General features: G+C 41.5%; 1 protein-coding gene and 1 non-coding gene across 4 annotated transcripts in view; one reads left to right on the top strand and one right to left on the bottom strand.

Annotated features, from left to right (window-relative positions):
• Window positions 1-12,869, top strand: part of Vangl1 (VANGL planar cell polarity protein 1) — a 52,505-nt gene extending 39,636 nt beyond the window's left edge. For all 3 annotated transcript variants that reach the window (XM_003479260.4, XM_013143054.3, XM_063256011.1), the window contains exons 7-8: window positions 1,373-1,607; window positions 5,911-12,869. In XM_003479260.4, the coding sequence (XP_003479308.2) occupies window positions 1,373-1,607; window positions 5,911-6,171 (496 nt within the window). In that variant the 3' untranslated portion in view covers window positions 6,172-12,869. The remainder of the gene's footprint in view (window positions 1-1,372; window positions 1,608-5,910) is intronic.
• Window positions 12,870-15,635: 2,766 nt separating this feature from the next.
• LOC111754342 (small nucleolar RNA SNORA2/SNORA34 family) lies at window positions 15,636-15,769 on the bottom strand. Its single transcript, XR_002789045.1, has one exon. It is a non-coding gene; the product is annotated as a small nucleolar RNA SNORA2/SNORA34 family (small nucleolar RNA).
• Window positions 15,770-17,670: the final 1,901 nt, after the last annotated feature.

Genomic DNA, 17,670 nt, shown 5'->3' on the forward strand with positions numbered 1-17,670 from the left:
CACTAATCTTTTCAGCCACACCCTCATTTTCCTCAGTTTTGAATGCACTTCTGGCCAAAGTTACAAGTTTGTTAAATCTTTCCACTCTGTTTTTTTGCTAATGATTCATACTATAAATGAGGCTAAAAGCAGTCAGCAGTACACATGCCACTGCCTGAATATTTTGCTGCTTTGAAACTTTCTTTGCCAGATTAATTAGTCTGTCATCTTTAAATTTATCCTTATAGTCCTAGGAAATGGACAGAATGTTGACAAGTTCTTTGCCAGAATGTAACCTGCATTACCTCCAGTATAATTCCCACTGGAAACCTCATGAACACATTCCCACCAGCATTCTGGTCTTCTGAGTATATACCCTAATTGCCCATTAAGCTCCACGTGTGACATCCTAGAGCTTCTCTAGTCAGCATCTCCAAACCTTTCTAAAATCCCATCAACCAGGTCTAAGGGCTTCTGACCAACATGGTGAGGTGTAGGTATAACAATGACTTCTCAATACCATAGTCTGTGTTGGTCAACATCCCAGCATTGTAACAAAACACTTCACATGAGTAAATTTTTAAAAGGAAAGATTTATTTTAGCTTATGGTTTCAGAGGTTTCAGCATGGTCAGCCAGCCCCATTTGCTTTAAGCTGGTGGTGCAGCAGAAACATGGTGGAAGAGGATGGTTGCTTGCCTTATGGCAACCAGGAAGCAGAGGAAAGAGAAAGAGGCCAGGGACAAGATAATGCCTTGCAAGTTATGCCTGCAGTGACCAGCAAGGCCTCACTTCCTAACAGACCATTTGGTTATAAACCTTGTGGATTGATGAGGTTAGAACCTGCACGATCCAATCACTTTCCACAGCCCCACCTCTGAACACATGACCTTTTGATGAACATTTCTGATCCATATCAGAGCCTGTGGTTTCCCTTATGTGTGTTACACCTCCTCTTTTTCCCAGGGGCTGCTGGACCAAGTGAAATGGGTGACTAGATCTCAGAGACCAATCTCTGGTCCTTTGTAAGCTGCTTCTGCACTAACTGCCTCTCAGTGTATGCAGAGACCTTTTTAGGGCAGAGTTTTATGGGGTCTCCAAACTCTTTAAAGCTAAACTCTCTTTGTAGAAATGAAAACTTGATTGGAGATTCCCAAGCTTGTTAGTAGCAGAATTGCAAAAAGAGTTCATCTCCCATTCCAAGCGCCCCCACCCCACATCTTATTTTTGCTTTTGTTTCTCTTTCCCCCAGCCCTTTGGAGGATAATGTGATCAAGGCTTGGGCAAGTTAATGACAGGATCAGGTTGGGCAGGTGGCCCTCCAAGCCCCATGGGACTGTTCTCAAGCACTGTGATGGGTTCTACTCTGATGACTACGTCATGTCACTTCCCAGGCTGGTGGTGGCAGTGGAAGAGGCATTCATCCACATCCAGCGTCTCCAGGCTGAGGAGCAGCAGAAAGCCCCAGGGGAAGTGATGGATCCCAGGGAGGCGGCACAGGCCATCTTCCCCTCAATGGCCAGGGCACTACAGAAGTACCTGCGAACCACTCGGCAGCAGCACTACCACAGCATGGAGAGCATCCTCCAACATCTGGCCTTCTGCATCACCAACAGCATGACCCCCAAGGTGTGATATGTGGCCAGCTGTCAGCCCGAGGGGTCACCAACTTTGGCCAATCACAATTTAGAGTGTTACTAATTGAGTATCCGTATCTTAAAAGCTTAGAACCAAAAGTATTTCAGATATTGCATTATTTTCAGGTTTCAGAATATTTGCATATGTATAATAAGATACCTTTGAGGTGAGACTCGTGTCTAAATATGAAATTCACTTGTGCTTTATACACAGTTCATACACATAGGCTGAATATTTTTAATAATTTTATTTTAATAATGAAACAGAGTTTTATGCATTGGACCTATAGTGTCATGTTGGTGCCCAGGTGGTAAGAATTAGTGATACACATAGTTGTTCTTAAGGGTGCCTTTCAGAGGCGTCTAGCTTCTGAGTAGAGAGTCTCACCTTAGAATCAGCGCAGCATAATGGTTAGGAATATTCTGTGGGCACTGGACTGAGTTTACTCATTCTAATCTGGCTTTTTCACTAAGTTTTTTTTACAACCATAGAGAAATAGCTTACTGGCTCTCAGCCTCATTTTTGTAACTTGTAAGCTAGAGATAATAATATCGACCTCATTTGGTCATTTAGGGAGCTAAAAGAATTAATTCATGTAAAATGTTTAAAATAGTACTTAATATAAGATAAAGACTAAGTAGCTTGTTACGGTAGAAATCGTGCCATCACTGTGTTAGTCGTTGTGGTTTTGCAGAATTAGTTTCATTGAATGGTCTTTTGGATTATGATATTAGTGTACTTTTCGAGTTATTATGATAAATATTGATGTATCCAATAGAGAAGGGTGGCCAAGGAGGTAAAGTAGATTAAGGATGTGGGAAAAACTATCTTAGCAAGCAGTGAGTTCAAATCCTGGCTCTACCATCAAATGGTTTGTAACTGCACAAGTTAATCTACAGTTTCCTCTTATAAAATGGAGCTATTATTATAAAAGGGAGCTATTAATACCTCCTCAGTGGGGTTGTGTAAGAATGATGTTACACATAGCAATATGATACATGCATCACACGGTAGAGAGTGAAAGAGCTCAGCTTCAGTGTACAAGTAACATTTAGCAGCCATTTGTAAAAAGAACTGTGTTGTGTATTGCGGTATGTATGTATCCTGTGGTTACATTGTCAATACTGCAAGCCTTAGGAAAAGCTTTCACAGAAGTGTTCAGTAAGAAACTCTAAGGCTTTCCATATTCTTTGACTCACTAATCCCTCTGTTAAAATATGGCATAATCAGATATGCAGTCAATTCTCCAAATCTATGGGTTCCATATGGAAAATGATTGAGGGGAAAAAAATACATCCATCTGAACATACAGGCTTTTCTCTTTGTTATATCCCAAACAACTTAATATGATACCTGTTTACATAACATTTACATTGTTTTAGATTTTATAAGTAATCTAGAAATGAATTAAAATGTATGAGAGGGTTGGGTGTGGTCATGCATACCTAGCATCCTAGCATTTGGGAGGCTAAGGCAGGAGAATTGACGTGAGTTCAAGGCCAACCTGAACTACCTAGTGAGACCCTGTCTCAAAAGACAAAAAAAAAAAAAAAAAAACAAAAAGTCTATGAGACGTTGTGTATAGGTTAAGTGCAAAAAGTATGTCATTTTGTTTGAGGGACTTGAGAATACTCAGATCTTAGCATTGCAGGGAATCCTAGAAACAGTCCTTCTGTGGACACCCAGGGACTATTACACATGTGACTGTATGTAAGGGTTTGTCTTTAACTTTTGCACAGTAACCTCGAATAACTGCAAACTGAAAAGAATTACAAACAGAGTAAGGGTTTGCAAATTACGGTGTATCGCTTGTTAAATTCAGGAAGAAAACCTTAAGTATTAAGTTATAAAACATAGAATACAAAGGACACCAATACTGATAATAAATAAGGAAAATATTGCTTGCATGCACAGACTGATGGCTTATATCATGAAGAAACACAGTTGTTTTCTTTTTCAAGATTTCAGGGTATTTTCTAATTGCCTCCTATTTCATTTAAAAATTCATACTTTTCTGAATTTAGACTCAACTCATGCAGATCCAGCTCTCCTCTGTTAATAGCTACATCTTGTTTTACCAAACACTGTGCTTTGTTTAACTGATTGCCTGTTGATGCACATTCATTCATTAGCCAAAGCCTGAGGCTCTTCTTATCAATCAGCTTTTATTGGTACCCTGCCATGCTCCGTACATTACATACCACAGTGACTGCTTTTACTCGCTATCCACAGGGTTGAGTAGTTATTGCAGCATGCCGCTTGCAAAGCTGAAAATACAATTATAGAAAAGTCTGTCATTGTGTGTCCTAAACAGTTTTGCAGTAATCATCTTTTTTCATATGTGTTTATGGAAGTATTTCATTTCTGAAGGATAAATTTCTAGTAGAAGAACAGGTGGATCGAAGTTACAGGTTCTGCCCAATGAGCCCTATCACCATTTCATACCATTGCATCAGGCAGTGGAGACTTTCACTTTGCCCCACAGCATGGGATGTTATCATTCTTTTAATCACTGCCCATCTATAGGGGGAAGTGTTTTAATATATATGTCTTCAGTTATTAATGTGATTTAAATTTTTCCTGTTAAGTAATTTCCCATTAAGGTATCCTAAAAATTATTTCATTTCTCTCACTGCTAATTCTTTTTCACATGACTCCTTGGAGCTGTGTTTATATTAGAGGTACAGCAGTAGGTAAGGCACTACTTTCTGCCTTAGAGTAGGCGCCCCAGGCCCTAAGAAGTAATATACCTGGCAGGAGCAACAAGGTATGGATGGAAGGGGTCCCACTGTCCTTGGCCTCTGTCTAGCACCATATTGATATAACCTAATGCTTTTCTATTTGTATTACTGGCTCATTTTTTTTAACTTCTCACAGCTAAATCATTATGTATATTTAATTCACATGCTCTTAAGCTTTAGTCTGTGCCAGGGACATTGGAAATTCAAATTTTTAGAAATAGAAAACATATTTCCTTCTCTCTAGAGGAAAGTGAAGTCTAGTATGGGAAAAGGCAAGCAAATCAACAATGATAGATCTGCAAGTAAACTGTCACAGGAGGTCATGCGATTGATTATAGAATGTTTGAGGATCACATATTAACACACGTGAGCGGTTCAGGGAGATGGTTTGAGATTTGAAGGTCAAGGAGGAATTTGTAGAACAGTGTGGAGGAGAAATGACACATGTGAAGATGTCATGCGATCAACAAACTCTAGTGAAGCAGGTGCCCCTGCAGAAGAACTTGGGAGAAGGAGGGGTGCATTGGCCTTTCGGTCCCTGGGCTGGCCATCTGTGCACAGTTCAACATGAAATAACCGTCACTCACCCTGACTGCTTACTGTACAGAGCTGAGGGCTTACTGAGCCTTAATCCTTCCAGTGTTAGCATTTGTTAGTGTTAAGCCCTGCAGTGTCAGCTTTCCATTGCTATAACTAAATTCCTGAGAAAAACAATTTAAAAGGGAGAAAGATTTATTGGCGCATAGGCTCAGAGGTACCAGTCTGCGGTCACTTGGCTCTGTTGTCTCTGGGTCTATGTTAACACAGGACATCATGGCAGATAAGAGTATGGGGTAACAAAGCTGCTCACCTGATGATAGCCAGGAAACAAAGAATAGCAGTTGAAGGAGTCAGGATCCCAGGGTACCCCTCAAGGACAGTCCCTAGTGATTTCTGTCTAGTAGACACACCTTCCAATAGCCCATCAGCTGGAGACCTAGCCTTCAACACGGAGCTTTCGGGGGACATTTCAGATCCAGAGTGTAAGATTCTTGCTATCATCTCTACTTACGAGAAGATAAGTAATTCGTGCTAAGTCATGGCCCAGTAAGTGGTAGACCAGGTACTTTTTTCAATGCAAATATAGGCTCTCTATTGATTCAGCAAGCATGTACTGGGTACCCCTTTGTGCCTGCTCCCCAGGAAGCTTTCCATTTGGTTGAAAGAGTGAGAAAAAGTGAGAAAAGCATGTACATTCGGCCTGAGCCCTTCAAGGACTGGTGCATCACTAATGGCATCCATCCCCCGCCATTTATTTGCCTCTGTGGGTAGCCCCACCTCTCCTCTGGTTGGGTATTGACAAAAAGGAATAAGGAAGGCCAAGAGGACTTCCCTGCCGCAGTGACTCCAGTGGGAGGTGTGAAAGGAGGGAAGTCAGTGTGATAAGTGGGCTCCAGCTGAAGACCCTCGGCGCCTGTGGGAAACCTTTTCTTACATAGGGGAAGGACAGCCCCTGGCAGGACTTCGCTCCCCGCTTGCGTATTTCTCCACTAATGCTCTTCCTTCACTTTCAGGCCTTCCTAGAACGATACCTCAGCGCCGGCCCCACCTTGCAGTATGACAAGGATCGCTGGCTCTCTATGCAGTGGAGACTTATTAGTGACGAGGCCGTGACTAATGGGCTGCGGGATGGAATTGTTTTCGTCCTTAAATGCTTGGACTTCAGCCTCATCATCAATGTGAAGAAAATCCCATTCATCATGCTCTCTGAAGAGTTTATAGATCCCAAGTCTCACAAGTTTGTCCTTCGCTTACAGTCTGAGACATCAGTTTAAAAATTCTATATTTGAGGCTTTATAAAAAAGAAAAAGAAGAAGAATATATATAGAGATATATATGTCCAGAGAGGTGTCTTTTTAAAATTTTTTATTCTTCATTGCCGACTGAAGCTGGCAGGTGATAGACCAGTACCCTTTGACCATCTGCACTTTATTTGGAAGGAAGCAGGGGAAATCCACCTTGACAAAAAGTGACCGGTGGCATGTGACTGTCTCGGATGGGACTTCGGGAGAAGCCAGTGCTATAAACCAAAGTGGAGCTGCTGAGTCTTTGGGAGCCTCGCCTTACAACTCGTCCCTGACTCCCAGCCAGTCCCGGAGCCCCCCATCGCTTCTGGTTGACCACCTTGAAGATCCGAGGGGACCATCTCTCTGCTGCACCTCTATATGTGAATCGCTGTCTGCATCACCAGTGGAGCTGGAGCTGTTTAGGAGATGCCTGCCTTCTTCGTTGTTCTTTGTTGCCTTAGTTTTCTCAGAGAAGAGTCCAACAAAAAATGTACACTATCAGGTTACAGCTCTTAAGTGATTCACTTTTATTTTTTCCCAAAGAAAAACCTCCCTGCTATGTTTCTGATCCCATTCTGCTCTTAGCCTTGGGTTTTCTCACCCTGGCTCCACTCTGTCTCACTCACCCTAGCAGACATGCCACAGGCCCTTTGCACAGTCTAAGCACTATTCATCCCAGATTGTTCCATGGGAAAGTATGGCATGGCCTACCAGGTAGAAGAGAGGAGAGTCAGCCACTGGAATGCCTCTCTTAAGCTATAGCCAAAGCTGACCCTGCCCAGTCCTCTTCCCCTGCTCCACACCAACTAGGGGAGACTAACACTGTGACACTGAGGTTGGCAAGTCCCTGTTGGGGCCATCTGATGTCCCAGGGAGGTGAATTTTTTACCATGCTGCCCTGCTGAGGAAGACCAAACCGTGCCGACCAACTGGCAGCTGCTGCTATCCAGCCCTGTGTCATCTGACCACATCACTGTGCACCTTATCACCTCAGCCACTTATTATCAGGAAAGGGCCTTGCGTGGCTTGTGCCATGCTTTTAGTCCTTGTCAAGTGGAGGGGAGTGGACGCTGGGGAGTTGGGGGAAGGGGAGAGTAGGAAGCCAGTATTCTCAGCTGGAGTTGTTCTTCTGCCGTGTGTTTCCTTTTGGAGCTGGTCTCAGAGGCTCTCCCAGCTGTTCTGCTGTGGAGAACAGCCCTCTGGGGAGCCTGGCTGCAGAGACACCCCTCAGGAGCCACATCCTGCATGCAGCAGTGGGTAACCTTTGCCTCTGTTTGCCTTCCTGTATCTTCAATATACCTTTAAAAAGTGCTCACCCTCCTCTTTCTCTATCTCTTTATGACAGCCACCTTGCTTCAGGATAATGCTATGAAATGCTCCTTGTAGGTGTGCACCGAACCTTATTGTCTTATGAATTCCACAAGTGGTATAGTATCTTGTGTGTCATTTTAAAAATCGCGATCGGCTTTGAATGTTTTAGTACACCTGTACCTGAAAAAGTAAACATTGTCCTGGAATCAACAGCCTTCAGCTGAAAGAGATGCGCTGGAGAAGGAGGAAGGGGAAACCCAAGGTGTGGCATGGAGCCAGGGTGTACTATCTTATGACATGGTTCTGTTTGTGAAAACACATACCATGTAACCATGGTGCTTTTGTTCTTAGTTTCTGCCTCTAGCTCCTCTCAGGCTGGAAGTTCCTCATGCTGTGTTTCTCAGGAAATATTTGGGGGGATAGGGTAAGGGATGGTGAATGTGAGTGAGACTTTGACTGTGTAAGTGGCTGATGGCCCAGACCAGCTGCTGTGCTCGAATGCGGTGCAGTTGGAAATGCCAAATGTAAGACAGAATTAATAATGACGCTATTCATCAGCATTGAAAAGCCCTGTGCTTCCAACCCTGTCTTAAATTGCCAGTCCAGAAAGGATTAAGTTAGAGTCATTCATTATTGCTTGTACATTCCCAGCAGATTGAAGACAGGTTTAAAGGAACTTATTTTCTCTCTTCTCTGACTTTTTACATAGGAAACTGTCAGGCTTTCTGAAATTACTGTTTCTTTTTAAATTGAATATCGATTTTTTTTTACATTAACTTTGTATTGAGTTTTTTTTTTTTTTTTAAGTAACAAAATCAAATGCAAAATCCTTCTAAAGCCTTTGCACTTTCAACCTCTAAATAGTTTGAGTTACTAATGCAGTGGGAACTAGGTGAATGATAGTTTTAAAAAGTAAGGTTCTGGAAAGCTGAATCACACAATTGAACACAGTAAATTTAGATTTCAGTTCTTGGAACCAGTAGGCTATTCTTTCTGAACAGGGTAAACTGTACCCTAAGGCAAGTAGAATATGTGTTCCTATTAGAGGAGACAGGATTTCATTTACCTTAAATGTTTATAGATTTTTCTATAGCTTTCAACTTAAGTTATTAAAATTCTGACATGAACTGTGAAAGAACTTAATGAGGAGTGTAGGTCTGAGATTGCTGTCCTCCCTGGTGGTGTTTTAACCAATAGATAATGTTTGTTCATAAGTGTGTTTGTAAAAATGTGGCAATTTTTAATAGACTATGAGCTGAATGTTTAAAAAGTACATTCTGGAGTAGGAAGGGATTTTAAGGTTATGTAGTTCCTCCATCTTTTGCATTATCCATTAAGTCAAAATTCATAAGCCTGTGTTAAGGTTCAGAAAGTAAGCCCTTGCAAATATCTGACCACCAGTTTTTGTCCAATTATTATTACTTCTATTTCTTCCTCTGTCTTTCCCCTTTGAAATCTACAAAAAGGACAAATTCTTTTCAACAAAAAATGAAAGGTAGATGGCTCTGGTGTGTTTGCCACATTGCAGATCTCCGTTGAAAGGGGCTTCCTTTTAATGGGGAGGCTGGCTGTGATGGTGTGTTGGAGAGGGAAGGGTTGCTAACCTGCCTCCTCCGTGCAGTCTGTGGTGGCGTTCAGTTCTCTTGGTTAGTGTCTCCTGTGTCAAGCGCTTGTACTTATAAAATGGCTGTGACCGCAAGATGCCACCAGCATATTGGACTAACAGAAATGGATTACCTGTCCCTCCTCATTACCAGCCCCTGATTTGAGTGAGTGTTCTGCCACCCAGTGAAACCAACGAAATCAACTCCTTGATTCACCCTCTTCAGCCTGGTGCCTGCTGGGAAAGGCTGCCTGCATGAGGATGCAAATTTGAAGGCGGATGTTTGTATCCATCTACGTCTGCGTTTTTCTGAATTTGTATTACCAGATAGATGGCAGTTTTGCATTTTGTCCATCTTCACATCCATGTTACCTGTGGCAAAAAGGTGAATATCTATCTCAGCACATACTTGTGATTGTGTATAAGTTGTGTGTGAAGATATATGTGTTTCTACATATGTCTTGGTTTGAGATTTCCTAATAGCTCCTGTCTTTTGAAAAGCAATTCTAAAGCCAATTTCTTCTCCTTCCCTTATTTTAGTCATTTCTCTGAGTTACACTGTCTTCTTGTCCAGGAGTGATGGGCTTTAGCTCACCAATGTCTCTTGGAGGCTGGCTGTCTTGCATCAATGTCCATTCTGTTCTGTCTTGCTTTAGGACCCTATGACCCAGAACGGTAGGAAACGAAGGTCAATCAAGCTCTACGAGAATTACTGCTCAAACTTTACCACCCTGAAAGCCTTACTATTTAGTATATCTTAATATATCTTAGGTAAAAAGAAAAAGACAACCAATGATTGGTTGCTAGAAGCACAGAAATATTAACATATTTATTTAACTAGCTCTGCAGCGGAGACAGACTTGATTGTAAAGTGATGTATTTCTGGGTAGTTTGTACTTTATGGATCTTGTTACATACAAAAAAAATCACTACTGTGAATTTATTACTATATAACTTTGTCATATCCCATTATAAATAAAACACAGATTGTTAAGCCCATAGTGCAGTTCTTGAATGGTATTCAGCATAGCCATGTAGAGAGAGGGTAGACATTCCATCAAGCCAACTTAGTAAGCTTTAATCAAATAGATGCTCACATTTGATAAAGCATTGTGTTTTGGTCATGGAAGGAAAATGTACTAACATGTTTCTAAGGTATTATGTGTAAGATACTGCTCTACACAGCCTTTGAATCTCCATCTCCATTTTACAAGTGAGAAAAAGGGAGATCTGACTCCTGGCTAGTATACAAAATTTTAGACAGATATTTCACTCCGGTCTGTCTGTCCATTTCACCTTGAAGCAGGTTCTACAGTTTGGCATTTCTGTATGCAGAGGAGGGATCTAGGGCTACCATCTTGAGTCAGGACCCAAGCAGGGTGTTCCACGAGAGACAGATCTACTCCCTGAGGTCCCTCAGGAAACTGCCCACCATACCAGCAGGTTTCTGGGGCAGCTTGTGGGAAGAACCCAAGAATACCCGTTCTCCCAGGAAAGTCCGGCCCTAGCAGTGCCATAGCTGTGAGACCCAGTGGCGCCACCGTTCCTGCAGCAGTCCTGCGCTCCTGCTTCCCTGCTCTGCCGCTCCTGCTGGTGTAGACAGAGCGTGCATCGGCCTTGGGCTGGGGGAGGCTTGCAGCAACCCGAGCTGATCCCTTGCTGGTTTAGGGCCAGGTCCCCTCCCCTCCGCAGTGACAGGAAGAAGATACCTGCAGGCTGCCTTGGGAGGTCTGCAGCTGGGGGGCCCTCTCTCCTGGCTCCTTGACAGCGTGTTCTCAGTGAGCAATTTGCACCCACTGTTTGCCTGCTCTTGCCCTCAGGGCTTAGAACATACATAAGGAGGACTGTGGAAAAAAAAGGTCCCTTTTTCTACTTTCTGAGTTTTGATTCAGCTGTACATAAACCATCTTTCTCTGCCTGATGTTTTAATAGAAGACAAAAGAAAGGGTGGCACTCACGTCCCTCAGCCTCGCTTCTCATTGGAAGTTGAGCTTTCAAGGGTGCGTAGGAAATGTAAAACTACTGAGTAGATCTTAGGACTCTGAGTCCTTTTCACCAGGTTCTGTCAAGTATCTAGTTAGGTAACTCAGTTTGTTTTGCCTGTGAAATAAATCTCTTTCGTGGACTGCTGGAGGATCTCTCCAACACCACAAAGACTCCTAAAGCCCGAGGCAGGGAAAGGAGGTTGCTTTCAGTGTGGCACTGAGAATTCAATATTGATATCTCTCAGAAATAGCAGTGTTCTCTCTTTATCTTATGGAAAAAAAGACATTTATTTTAGCCTTGGGAACAGATGCAACAAACTCCCAGGCTTTTATCTTAAGAGTGGCTTTCGTACATTTTTTGGCACTGAAACAATATTGGGATGACAATATTTGAATGTACAGTTGTCTGGTTTTATGGGTCTGTATTTATCTATGCTTTCCCTTGTGGGCAGAAGTGTTCATTATGAAATTGCTTCTTACTTAGGAGTTTTAAACCATACAAAGCCCTCAGCCTAGGAGAGCATCATCATCTGAGAGCACCTAGACTTTCTCAGGGATTAGTGATGAGCAACTGATATGCAAGTGACAAGTTTAGTTCAACTCATGTTACAGGCACACGTGCACCCTTGTGTGGTTGTATGCCAGGAAGGAAAATATGGCCAATGCCTTCTTGTGCCAGTGCCCCTCAGTTATAGGAATAATGAAATACTCACTATTGGTTGTCATTCTTTTTTTTTTCTTTTAAAAAAGTCTAAACCTTAATAATTTTGTTTCCAGTGCTAGAGATCAAACCCAGGAGCTTACACATGGTAAGCAAGTGCTCTACCACTGAACTATATTGAGCTTTTCTATTTTATTTTGAAAGAGAGTCTCACTTTGTTACCCAAGCTGAACTCAAACTTGTCCTCCTGCCTCAGCCTCCCAAGCAGTTGAGGAATCAGTCGTGTGCTATCGCCAGCCTATTATTTTTATGGTACATTCATTCTGGGTTTTCATTAAATGGAAAAAACTCCTCTTGGATTCCCTAAATTATGACATGCATAACCAGATTTAATTTGTAAGATGTCATTCACGAACTATTTGATAGAGTGCTGGACACCTGCAAAGATGAGGTGGGGACACATACTGTCTCACAGGGGCAGGGAATTTAACCCATTTCTTGGAGGTCTGCATCTTCAACAAAGGTGTTAGTGAGAAAACCAGAGGCGCCTGGGTTAGATGTTATTTAAGAAGTTATTTCAGAATTGCTATTGTTAGCAAGACTTCACATTTTTGAATTTTGAATTCAGCATTAATCCAGCAAATTCAGTGATAAAACCATCTGTCTCTGTCTGATGCAGTCAACTGTGATAAAAAAAAGATGAAAGGGGATTCTTTGTGTCCTTTCTGATTACTAGTTGCTGCTGTCCTACTATGAAGGACAGTTTTGATAACTAACCTCTAATCACCTGTTACCAAATACGGATGACAAAGCCTACGTGTGAGTTGCTGTATTTACTGGCTGGTGGGCTCCACTGAGCCATCGCGGAACATGTGAGTGATTTACACTACCAGCAACTATCTGTACAAGTCCCTTTTCTTGCTTCCATAAAGTTTATACTATGAAACCTCTTCTCATTGTGATGGGATCTGTCATGGACACATCGTACCTGGTATCCAAGTTATTTTGTTCCCTTTTGCGTCCTCCAGTTATAGCCCTTCTCCATCCCAATTAGCTATAACACATTTTAAAACATTATGTTTTTTATACTGTAAACTTGGAAAATAAATCTAAATCCTAAATTGTATGTTGTTTCTTTTCTGTGTGTAATTATTTCAACATGAAAAGTGGTTTGTTTTTTTAGGGAACATTTTCACTCACAATTTTGATACTGTCTTAAAGACAACCCATCATGTTTCTGTGAAAACCAATCATGATAGATTGGGAAAGAAGAATTACTGTTGTAACAAAACTATACTTCCAACTATTTTATGGTGACAATGTTCTAAATGAACAGATAACTAAAAATGAAGTTCTTAGGCTTTGAAACTCAGGCCAAGCAGACATTTTAAATTAACCAAGTAACAAAGATATTTAAGTCAAGTAAGGAGACAAACGTGTGAGACCCAGGTTCGGGAGTGAGGGGCAGGTATTGACTTGTTTTTGAGAGTGACTTGGTAATTAAGGTATTAATGTAGGTTAAGTCATTTCAAAGAGAACACGATTGTTTGACAAAGAAATGTTAATTGCCTTTTGCTAACAACTGTTCTTTACCTGTGTAGAATGCTAATAGCACACGTCTGTACTAGTTGCAAGGGTAAGGATTAGAACATTAAATTGAAGATACTTGTACAGATTATTGATAAGCCCTTTGGGCCATCAAGATGTGCACAGTTCATAAATGCAAAACAAATCTGCTAAAGAAAAGATAAAGACCACATACATAAATAAAAGACTTTTTTTGTTCATTACCCATGATGCAGCTATAGAATTTGCAAGAGTTAGAGAATCCCAGTTGATAAAATATCAGATTATGGGAGTGGAATGAGGGATATCAGGATGAGACCAGGTAAAGCCCAGAGCCAGAATTGGTTCATGGCACCAGAGTATGCATGGGCACTAAAGTCTCCCTGCTTTTGGAGAGACATGGTTCCCTCTTGATGTCTGTCTCACACAAGCAGCTTCTAAATATACAGGCTCAGCTTGGTAAAAAAAAAAAAAAAATTATAGTGTAATCTTTAGTGCATTCTCTGTCTACATATATGAATATATTTCTGAGATGTGTCTCTGTAGTATTTTGGGTAAAATGATGCACTGATGGAATTAACACAAAGTGCTTCAAACAGTTTTTCTTTCCTAGCTCTCTTCTTGGCTCTACCATTTACCCACTTTTTGTCTCCTGTGATCAGCACATGCTAAGCTGCAAGGTCCATTAGTTGAATTTTTGAGAGAGCAAATGAATTAGATCATGATGGAACACTGCTAAAACTACTGGCCACAATTCTAATCACATACGAATATTTTAGCGTAGTTGTTAGAACTTGTGAGAGTCTGCATTATAATCATCATTACTCTAAAGAAGTCAGATTGTTAAAATGTCACATTATTTCCAAAAGAAGTTCTTAATTAACATTGCAAACAAACATTTAGGTCTTATTCATTAAAGGAACTGACATTCAGGTGGCCGTGGGTGTTCCATTCCTAGAAAGTAGGGTTTGGCCCTTCCTTTCCCATCCCTAGCCTGCTTTGCTTCACTTCACAATTACTGTGTTTCTGGAGGAAATCCTTGCTCATTTGAGGAAAGAACATCCTGTATTAGAAGCTTTCTCATTGAGCCCATGAGATTTCATGTTCCTGTTTCTTTAGCAACTGGCTATACAAAGAAAATCTGGACAGATGATGCCATGTTGCCAAGAAATTTTGGGACAAGAGTCACATTCAGTAATCACTACATTTGTTTTTGCACATTCTTAATAAGGATAGTAGCTTTTCAATTAGCTTGTATTATACTTAAAGCTTAGTCAAATGAGATTTGTAAGTGCCTATGAGAACATAGACATAGGCATTGAAGAGGGAACCACACTGGACCGTTTTTCCCCTGAGGTTTCTTTCAGACTGATAGATGAAAAAATGCATAGAAGTGAAAGTGCAGTAAATTGTAGGGTCCATCAGAGAGCACATGATAGGCAGTGAAGGATTTAGTGGAGGAAATGGCCAGTTTGTGCTGTGGACATGACTGGAAAACAGTCATCAAGTGGGTATCACTTATAAGATGGGAGAACTTGCCGGGAAGAGCGGACGTTCCAGTAGACAGCAGCATCAGCCAAGGCTTGGTGCTAAGCAGCCAGGCAGTTGAAGGCATCGTGAGAGATGAAGCTGTTTGGGTAGACAAGAGACACCTCACACAGACCTTGAGTATCCTGCAAAGGAAACTGAGGTTTGCTCCTTTTAATTCTAGACCTGCCCCCTACTGTTATAGTTTGTGTCTAGATGGTCCCTCAAAGACTAACAGGGCATTTTCAGAGGGCAATGAATCAAGAGTGCATGATTAGTAAATTGGTCTGTTAATTGGTTTGGCATAGTTCTAAGATTTTTTTTTTAAAGAGATTAAAACCAAACCAAACAAAACAAAGCAATGCAGGACTTCAAAACAAGATAATAGGAAATGAACAATGACTACCATAATGCCTCTTATCTTAAAAATAGCTACTCAGACCTTCAGACATACGAATGTAAAATTAACAATACAAGAATTAAGTTGAAATTTCAGTGTGTGATCTCTAATTTCTACTGTGTGTCCACCTTAACTTGTTCTGTGTGGGCTGGAGGTATGGGATTGTATTTTGCTCCTTCATCTTAAAATTTTCCTGTGTTTCTCCAAGACAGCCCATTGCTGCATCCTGGGCATTTTCTGCCTTGGCTGCCAGATCCTCAGTGCAGTGGATTGAACTAGGCACCTGGATTCTCCAATCCAGGGTTCCTGGAGGGGTGAGACATGGGGCGTCACCGGTGCTCCTCTGATGGCAGTATAGCCTTGGGGTGTGGCTTCTTCTCAGGGCCACACTGGGCTTTAGGTTATTTCTTTCTGATGAACTGACCATTACATTTCCAAAGTTCTAAAACGGCCAACAGACCCAGAAAGACTTTTTAGTCTCCTGTTTGAAACCAGCAGCTACCAGCAAACTGCTGGCCTTGATTCAAGGTCACAATTCTAAGATTAAGGGGGTGAGTGCTATACCTACCCTAGAGCAGGTAACCCACATACAATATAAGGCACAGAAAGAGTCTTGTCTCCCCCACACCTTGTTGACTTTTGCTGTCTTTCACTGCTGTGAGGTTGTCCTCTGCCATGTGCCACCCTGTCTTGGAGGAAATTGATTATGGATTGAAACCTCTACAAACTGAGCTAAATAAGCCTTTCCTCCTTTAACTTTGAGTGTTGGGTATTTTGTCTCAGTGACAAGAAAAATACCTAAGACACCCACCTTGTGGCCAGAGGTACTGACTCAGTTTCTCCTAAAATGCCAACTGGGGACCATAATCTCAAATGAGACTTTTGAGTGCTATAATCTCAAGAGTTCCACATATGTTACAAATCCGTAGCGGAACCACCCCAGCTAATCCAGTGTTTGTCTAATTCATAAGCCAAATGGTACGAGTGCCAGCTCTACTCAGCCTTTACTTTCCTCCTATGCAAGGAAAACATTTGAGGATTTTTGGTTTTATAAAACATACAGGTACCAGTTTCTCTTCCCCAAACTCATAGTTCTCATCTTAGATGCTACATTTGACAGCCAAAAACATTTCAATTTCTAGCTTCTCTTTGAAAAATAAATTTTTCTCAAGCATCTTTCAGGAATAGAAAACTGTTGAATTTTAAGGATGTTTGTGATGTGATTGATTTCTTGAAATAATTTTTTTTTTTTTTTTGGTACTAGGGGATCAAACTCACAACTTTGTGCCTATTGCAATCCCAAATACTGTGTGCAGTCATCCAAGTATTGTAATCCTCTTTCTAGTTTTCCTCACAATCCAAAAGGTTATATTTGTAATCCCACTGAGACATTATAAGAATCTCAGCAAGTTAATTCCAATCTACCACCACCAATGCAACCCACAGTGAGAGTAAAGATACCAAGATTTATTCCAAGTTAAGAGCCCCCAAGAGTCCTAAGTCCAACCCCCATGAGGACATGCAGACAAAGGCCTTGATCTGAGGCCTCTCCCAGAATTTATTATCTTGTGAAGAAGGGGGGTGGCTCAGAGATGAGTGACAGGAGGATGGTGGGGAATCATGTAACTTGAGCTGGCTGGCCAGGTGGGAGAAAGGCATCTCTGTAAATTGCAGAGATAAAGATATGTAGAAGGATCAATTCATATAATCTAATTAAGGTAGCAGTAGAATTGTTTTCAGAGGCTGGTGCTTCAGTTTCTGATATGCAAACTCTTGTGCCCTGGGGAGTCATAGCCTCTTTACTTTGAGACTCCTACCCAGTTGACATTCCAGAGCTATTGGCTCTAACATCCTGCTGTGCTCATATCCTTTACATGGACAACACTATGCAGGGAAACAGGACTGTCTGTTAGCTTTAGAGATTATATACCAGCATCTCAGCTAGCCTTATTTACAATGCTTAGAGCCAATTGAAGAGAGAAGGAAATACCATAGTCAGCTCTCTACATATCAGTATAATGAAATAAGTCTCCATATAATCAGAGGTGCAGTAGTTGTTCTGCATTCAAGGGGAGTCACTGGAGTTGTCTCCCACATTGCTTTATGAGGCAAGCATCTGAACTGCTGAGCTAGATCCCCAGCCCCTGTGATTGATTTCTTATTATGAAACAATCACTTGATTGTAGTAAACTGGAGCTGAGAGAGCAGTGTGAACCTTGCAGGAATTCAGATGAAAGATTGGAAATGTTCCAAATCAATGCAATAATGGTAGAGAAGAGATGAGGATGGGGATGGGGCTTGCCTCCCATTTGGTGTGGGTGTGAGATATAATTAAAGGTTCTTAGACTAGGATGAGAAAAAAGAGAAAAGAAAAGAAAAGAAAAGAAAAGAAAAGAAAAGAAAAGAAAAGAGCTACACACACACACACACACAC

The sequence above is a fragment of the Cavia porcellus genome, unplaced genomic scaffold (assembly GCF_034190915.1).
Source record: "Cavia porcellus strain 051 isolate PalLab524CR breed Dunkin Hartley unplaced genomic scaffold, mCavPor4.1 scaffold_1, whole genome shotgun sequence".
NCBI classification, from domain to species: Eukaryota; Metazoa; Chordata; class Mammalia; order Rodentia; family Caviidae; genus Cavia; species Cavia porcellus.